This window comes from Macrosteles quadrilineatus, unplaced genomic scaffold, assembly GCF_028750875.1.
Source record: "Macrosteles quadrilineatus isolate MER2022 unplaced genomic scaffold, UCM_ALF_1.0 Scaffold_6__1_contigs__length_79288215, whole genome shotgun sequence".
Lineage (NCBI taxonomy): Eukaryota > Metazoa > Arthropoda > Insecta > Hemiptera > Cicadellidae > Macrosteles > Macrosteles quadrilineatus.
This window is the reverse complement of record NW_026542599.1, coordinates 38993539-39001312: the sequence shown is the minus strand read 5'-3', so window position 1 is coordinate 39001312 and position 7774 is coordinate 38993539. Positions and strand designations below refer to the sequence as shown.

Below are 7774 nucleotides of genomic sequence, written 5' to 3'. Positions count from 1 at the left end.
TAGTTTGTATACAATTATGGTCCTTTATAATAAATATCCTATACAACAAACTACATATAACAAGGGCTAGTTAGCTATTTTAGTAACTAGCCCTGTATAGTTTTATAGTCTTTTGGATGTGTTTTACCATACATCTGAAATATTACAGGAAACATTTAAATATACCTAGCATATTATTTAACTTAATGACCTTAAGTACTCAATTAAATTAATTGTTGGCTAGTCATTTACCAATTCCAATATTAGACTCGCGTTTACGTAGAGTCTACATTGTTTTTTAAACTAGTCCTAGACTTTTCTGTACCTATGATAACTATATTTGGAATAATTTTTCAGTTGTGATCTATTTACAGATCGCTAAACAATAGTTGAAATATTTAGCTATGAAAGTTTAATATTCAATCGAATGAATTACAATTCACCACTAAATTCAACTTAACTACATTAAAATCATAATTTATATTGAATGCTATAGTATATATATAATGAATATATATTAATATTCCATAAACATTTTATTATATTACTGATATGAAAATCAAAAGTAATTTCCACAGTTTTAAATTTCCAACTTTCTCAGTGAATTTAAAATTTTAATTCCCTTAACCTTCGACATGTCACAGCATGATAGATGGAGGGGTTAGAACTTTTAATAGAAGCTAAAACTTTTAATTAGGTTTATTCCAACTTGTTTCACCCTAGTAGGTAGTCTTTTTAAGAAACGGAGTATCTAATCGTTTACAATTTTAAATCAAGATTAAGATACCACCTTAAAACCAAATAGTATGTGTTTCTTATTACGTATTTCCATATGACACTCTTTCGGTTAACTGCATATTTAAATGAATTGAGTTATCATTTTTTGACGTATGCCTAACATTGTTATTTATCAATTATTTCAATTTTTTGTTATAGAGATAGGGACTATTATTGTGGATAAAGTTAATAATAGGGTTATTACACAAGTGAATAGTCATTTCGTATAAAAACATCATTTTAGCCTATTCTTCAGTCTAATAAACCTGGCCTTAAATTAGTTTTAGAGCCTTATTTATATCCTCCCTGTGACTGGGATGAACATAAAATCTTTTTGTATTATTAAACTAAAAATTAATTAGTTTACTAAGTTCAACTTTAAGCTTCCCACTGCAGCATATCCTACAAACTAGGTTATCCATGGTCCTATGATTATTAATCTAAACTATATATCATGATATGCGATGCACAATAAAAATGTTAAGGTTATGTATTCCTTCTCAAATCAAAATCCAAACGAACAATTCACTATGCTGTCGGTCATTAATTGGATTGCAACACCACAGATACTATTTATACTAGATTATAATCAATTTTTTCATTAATTTTTGGAAACTATTTTTTTACAGTACAAGTAATGGGAAACACAACTAAGCCATTGGAAATCCACTTGGACACTCTATAACCAGAATTTGACCGGTAGTCATAGTTTACAGTCGATTAAGGTAAAACAGTGGTATTTGAAAAAGAAAATGTAACTACCCTAAAATGGTTATTGTTTTTATAAGCATGGGGTAAACGGCTTCGACTTTAAGGATTTTTAACAGGTCATTCGTTAGGAAAGATATGATTTCAATAATATACATAACATGATTATTTGTGTATCGGTTTTAACTGGTCCAAAGGCAGCCAATGATTTTTGTAAGAAATATTTCATTGAAGGGTCATTCACCGGTGCACTAACCATACAGAACTACAAATAAGGCCTACTACAAAGCTAACACTATAATACAAAATATTTTGCTTTTAAAAACAACAGTGACCTCTTTAGTTCTAGAAACCAGAATAATAGTGTATTAATAAGAAATTATTAAGTACCAACTGTTATGCAAAATTTTACAAACTAAAAGCATAATATATCTTAAAATACAATATGTCTTGTATCTTCAAATATCATATATTTGTTCTATATATATTTGTTCAAATATATATTTGTTGCAACCTATATAACAACAAGTTTAATAAAAAAAATATATATAGGCCTATATATATATAAATATATACTATATATGAACAGATTTGTTGTAAAAATTAATTAGTCTATTTCTATTTCCAAACTGTGCATAAAACTAGTTTCATCCATAAGTGAAGTGCATGGTAAAATTAGTATGATCGCATTGACATCTGTTTAAACGCAGTGATGAGTGTATTGTTGCTGCTGTTTTTACCATGACGTAGTCATTAGTCACATTATTTGGTCCTTAGATCAACATATGTGATTCTTAGACTTTCATACTTTGACACCAGTCAATGTCTCACAGTTATATGGTCTTATCATTTGTGCATTCCTTTTTACACATTATGTTCAAAACTGGGTTTTGTTTTGTGTTGGTAAGTTACAAGTAAAAATGAGCCGTAGCAGTATTTCATCTATGGTTCAGTATGACATTTCATAATAGTTAAATTATATCAAATGTTGCAATAAGTGTTGCTTTTAATAAATATAGCTTATTTTTTTTCGTTTTACGTAGCTTTAGTATAGTAAAATTTATTAGAAAGTTCTTTGCCAGTCAAAAATATATTTGGATTTACTGATAATTCATTAGAAATCGTTATCTATTGTTCTTAAGCCAACCTAAAAAAAATTATTCGTTTTCAATTTTACTATATAGTGAGGTGTAACTATACTATCAATCTGTGTTACAGTTGGCAGTCTTATCTAATGTATACACTGAATCTGCATCTACAGAGATTAACTCTGCCAATAGTAAGTGTAATATTAACATGATAATTATTATTAGTTATTATTTTAATATTTTTGTGGCCTATCACTACTGATTTTAATTATTGCAAAATTAGATTTTTTATATTATTTTGTTTTTAAACTAAAAGCAAAACTTAAAATTTAGTGTAACTATTCCGTTTATTATGATACTATTACCAAGGATGAAGACTTCATCTATGCTATTACCTATTACTTTTATATCAAATATAAAGTACACACATATATATATATATATATTTGAGGGTAAATACAATGTAATGACAGAGGATAAAATTAAACTGTAATTATTAAAAGTAGACCTCAAAATCGTACACTTCAAAATGTTTTAATCATCGGTTTAGACTAAATATAGAATTAACTTTAGTATTTATATCAAATTAAATATACCCGATAGCATGTGTGATGTCATTCCTTTAAAATAATAAATGTATACCTATTGCGGTCGATCAAGATGGTTTGTTAACCTTTAAAAGTTTTTTACAAACTATATTCAAGAAGTATATTATTTAAAAAATCATATGATATTGCTTTTCCACTTTTTAGTTTTAAGGTTAGTAGCAGCAGGCTTTTTTCAGTGGATTTCTAGGGCAATGTTATTGTTTGAATAAGGTTTATTTTACTTACTGTATAAATGTTTGTGTTTTTAAGCAGTCATATAAAACAATTTAATTTACAACTGGCCAAGTTTGACAATACAGTGATACTAATATCTGATTAAAACATGTTTAAACCAACTACAAAACCTTCTCCTATTAATTAAACGGTACTTACGTATTATACGGAGGCCACTTATTTTACAGCGCGCTGCGGCGGTTGGGTTAAGTTGGGTTATCATAAATATGTTTGTAGAACTTTCCTAGTTTCGTTATGAATCGAACTATACGAGATGAGTCATAAAAACCTATGATAACCCAACCTAACCTAACCGCCGCAGCGCGCTGTAAAATAAGTGGCCTCCGTATAATACGTAAGTACCAATTAAACTTATGTTTCCTCTACGCATCCGCTAATTGCAACAACAATGTATAGTACCATAGATAAAACATACTCCCTTTGATAGTACTGGCAGAGTACCCATCCCTCGTATGGGCTTGGCGTATAAATTTAAAATGCCTTTGGCAGTCGTACTCGTGCTTTGCAAATGCAATGGGAGAGGACCCATTTTAAGAAGATTTGGTTTATTATAATTTACAGTATACTAAAGTATAGCACATCTACCATAGCCATAATGTTCTACTACTGCACATAAACTATAGAAAAAGTTTTCACATCTTTTCGTTGTTGCTTGGTTCTAATTAGCTGTTCTCATTAATGCAAAAAGAATTAATAGTGCTGCGCCTTGTTGGTAAACCTTATTATCTTTTAATGCTATTGAATATCATAGAACCAACTTTTGTAGTCACTGGGGTGGAGCCTGCAAGGATTTTTGAGATACCAATATGCCTATATGTTAATTGGGAATGTGAGCTATCCTCATACCAAATTTTAACCCAATACGACCAGTGGTTAATGCGTGATTGAACTTCAAACAAACAAACAAAATTTTACATTAATAATATTAGTATTGTACTTTTTAATTGGTTGTCATTTAAAGTTTTTCTTTATGTACGTCTATTTTGATCCTGCTCAAATTGTATTTACTTACTGCATGTCATTGTCAAAAATTACTTTTGTATGTATATGTTTAAGTTAGATTAAGTCATCTTATACAACATATTGTAAATTGGTTATTGACCATTGGAAGGTAAAATAAAATAAAATAAAATAAAAATAAAATAAAATTAGTATATAGCACGGTTAACAACACCAATGTGTATTCTTTACAGGCATAAGTTCTTCAACCAGTCAAGGACCTACCTACACCGTAGAAACATTGTTACAATCCAACAACGAAGGATGTGTCGAGACTATAGTGGTGGACGGGAACGAAGTACAAGACACACTGGAACTACCTTGCAAGAAGAACAGAAGAGGAAGAAAAGTGGTCAATGAAAATGGGAAAATTGTGATCGGAGGAGACCTTGGGGACAATCATGGCATACTGGGAAACAAACCAAACTCACTTGTGATCCTGAGGGATGGAGGATGTAAGGAAAGATCCTACCCTCCCGTAGGAGAACCTGAAGAAGCGAGTCTTAACAAGGAGGAGTGTGAAGAGGTGAGAAAGGATATGCAGGAAACTCAGAGGATAGCTAAGGATAAGGATAAGGAGGAGAAAATGTTTGACTTCGGAAACGATGAAACCAATACGTTGGGATTGACTGGTGGTTCAGCTTTTAATACCGATTCTTTCAAAATGCTAGGCATTAGGTTTTAAATATTCCAAATTATTTAATGGTAGTAAATATATTTACAATCGTATTAATACATTATGTATGCAATCTGAAAGAGACTTATCAATAACACCTACTCAATAAGACGCATATCTAAGGCAATAAAACTTTAAATAAAACTATTCATACTGGAAAAAGGTTTTTAATAAGTTAGGCCTGTGCTGCGTTGCTTATTGAAAATTGTATACATTTTAATTTCACCACAGTGGCATATAAGTAGGTAAGGTGTACTTGAAGGTATTATTGATGTAAATAAACTATTATTTTCCCACTTTAAAGAATGATCAGAGGTTGATTTCAAAAATGTTTGCCAAATAGTAGGAATTAATTGCGGAATTTAAATTCCTAAAATTTTACTTGACCTTATTGTCAGATTATTTAAAAGTTGTCAATCATCCTTTTTATTTATTTTTAGTTTGAAGAAACAGTTGGGTAGATTTACTTATCAGGATATTCAAATGTGTGTTTTCAAATGAATTGAATTATAACGTGGTTACAGGCTTTTCTGTTTAATAAATAACGTTTTACCCTACATTTTTAGCACCCTGACTTTTGTTATCCCTATGAAAAGGAATTGTACCCAATTAAAGTTTCTAACGAAAACATCTAATACAGTTCCTTATGTTTTTAAGAACAGTTTTTTTCACAAGGTTTGTATCAGATACACTGGATCTATAAGTCACTTAAAATTGCTCAAAATGCATATGGTATCGTTTTATTATTGTGTGCTAAGTAAATATACATATAGACCAATAATTATTTTCAATAAAACATTAAATTCATGTTAAATATTGAAGTTGCATACGGTTGATTAAAACTAGTTTAAAATCAAGTTTACATCTTTGAACACTGTACAAACTCTAGTAGACGACGTTTATATTTCGAATGGATTAAAACACCATACTTTGTTCGATATTACATTAATAAACTCTTAAACTATATTATCTGTATTCAAATAATATTGGCATTGGTTTAGTAACCAATAATCAACATCGAAAAACCTTATTTAAACATATATTTTTGGATAAGTAAAACTGAAACAGTGACGCTAAAAACATTGTTAGTATATATTTATCGCTACACGTTTTTTACACAGTAAGTCTTAAGATATTTATATGGGGGTAAGTTTACTTTAAATACCGTACATTAAGTTTGAACTCGTGCAGAAACGTGTAATACAGTTATAGTGTTTGAACAGGGAAGATGTTATGAGAAATGGAGCGCCCAACAAATATTTGCAGAGCACCCGATGTGTTTTAGTTATATCAAAGATTACACATGCTACGCAAAATTTGTACACATGTTCATTTGCGTAGCATGTGTAAACTTTGGTTATATACACTAAACATGCTGTTATTTGTAAATTTCGTAGATTTTGTTGGCGATTTTAAAACCAAGAATATCGTCTCCAAATCATCTTTATCTTAGGGAGTTAGTATTATTTTTTTACTAGAAAATACGACGGTGATGCAAATTAAAATAATCATTTTAATCCTTTACATTTTTATGGTGTAAAATATAGTTCTATCATAATTGAAAACAAACAAGATTCTGAAGGATGTTATTTTTTTATTTTATACGACTGTGTTGGTATAACAAATTATATTCTTTGTGATACAAACACATATCATGACGAAGTGCATCATGATCAAAAAATAAAATAACATAATGCAAAATGATGATGTAAAATATTCACTCATTGTTAGGGTAATTACATGAAAAATAGTCTTAAGATGTAATTAAAAAATGTATAATGACAAATGAGGGCTTCTGTGGAGAGGGACAACACTATTTAACTGTAGAAAAAACAGTTTAGGTTAGGTTAGGTTAGTTTAGTGTATAGCTTTGATCACGCTTTTTTCACTAACTGAACTCAAAGAGTTTAATCGTGTAGGGAAACTTAAAATTGAAATAGCATAAAATATTTTTTTTTAATGTGGCCATCAGTTTTAAATAGTTTTGGAATATCTGTATTTTCACAATGAAAGGTTTAAATATGATTATTTGATACGTCGTGTTTATAGTATGTAAAATTTTACTTGGAAACCTTGATAAATTAGGAAAAGAGTTTAATTTAAAAGGCTAAATATAACATAAAATAAGATTGGTATGCTTTGTGAATGTAACTTTTGCAGTATTTGATGTATTATTAAATGAAATGCACACGCAGTCACCTTTACACTACTATTATAGGATGTTTATACAGTACCATTACACACAGAATTGCAAATAAAAACTAATACATTTTATAATTACATAGAAACATCACACTATCTTAAGTTCTTAACAATATGATACAACGACAAACATTAGGATTATCACAAGAATAATTTAATATTATTAAAATTCTTGTAAATGAAAAATTTAATTTTCTTAACAGCGAGTATATACGTTGTGGTTAAACTATACTGTACTTATAAAAGTCACCATTCACTGACTCAGTGATCAGTGTATCTCAAAAATTACAAGCCGTAAGAACTCAGAAATTGGCATTAAGGTTCCAATCAACCTCTAGGTGTGCAATGAGAAGCGTGTTCAAGAAATTCCATCATGGCTCTGCCCCTGTGGCTTTTAAATTTCCCATGTTATAGGTAATTTCTACATCATACAAAATCAGCATTGTTTTTTATGAAATAAAGACCAATAATATGCTAAGAATATTTAATTTGATTTCTAACAC

General features: G+C 29.4%; 1 protein-coding gene across 1 annotated transcript; it reads left to right on the top strand.

Annotated features, from left to right (window-relative positions):
• Positions 1–2264: 2264 nt before the first annotated feature.
• Positions 2265–5984, top strand: LOC128997046 (uncharacterized). The gene is made up of 3 exons (XM_054422626.1): positions 2265–2367; positions 2683–2743; positions 4588–5984. The coding sequence occupies exons 1-3, from the start codon at positions 2287–2289 to the stop codon at positions 5076–5078; spliced, it is 633 nt and encodes a 210-aa protein (XP_054278601.1). The 5' UTR covers positions 2265–2286; the 3' UTR covers positions 5079–5984.
• The last annotated feature ends 1790 nt before the right edge of the window (positions 5985–7774 follow it).

Bases quoted from the DNA above. Each gene is read 5' to 3' on its own strand.
- LOC128997046 (XM_054422626.1), top strand. From the start codon at position 2,287: ATGTCTCACAGTTATATGGTCTTATCATTTGTGCATTCCTTTTTACAC. The intron at 2,368-2,682 runs GTAAGTTACAAG...TCTGTGTTACAG, and splicing joins CTGGGTTTTGTTTTGTGTTG to TTGGCAGTCTTATCTAATGT. The intron at 2,744-4,587 runs GTAAGTGTAATA...TATTCTTTACAG, and splicing joins AGAGATTAACTCTGCCAATA to GCATAAGTTCTTCAACCAGT.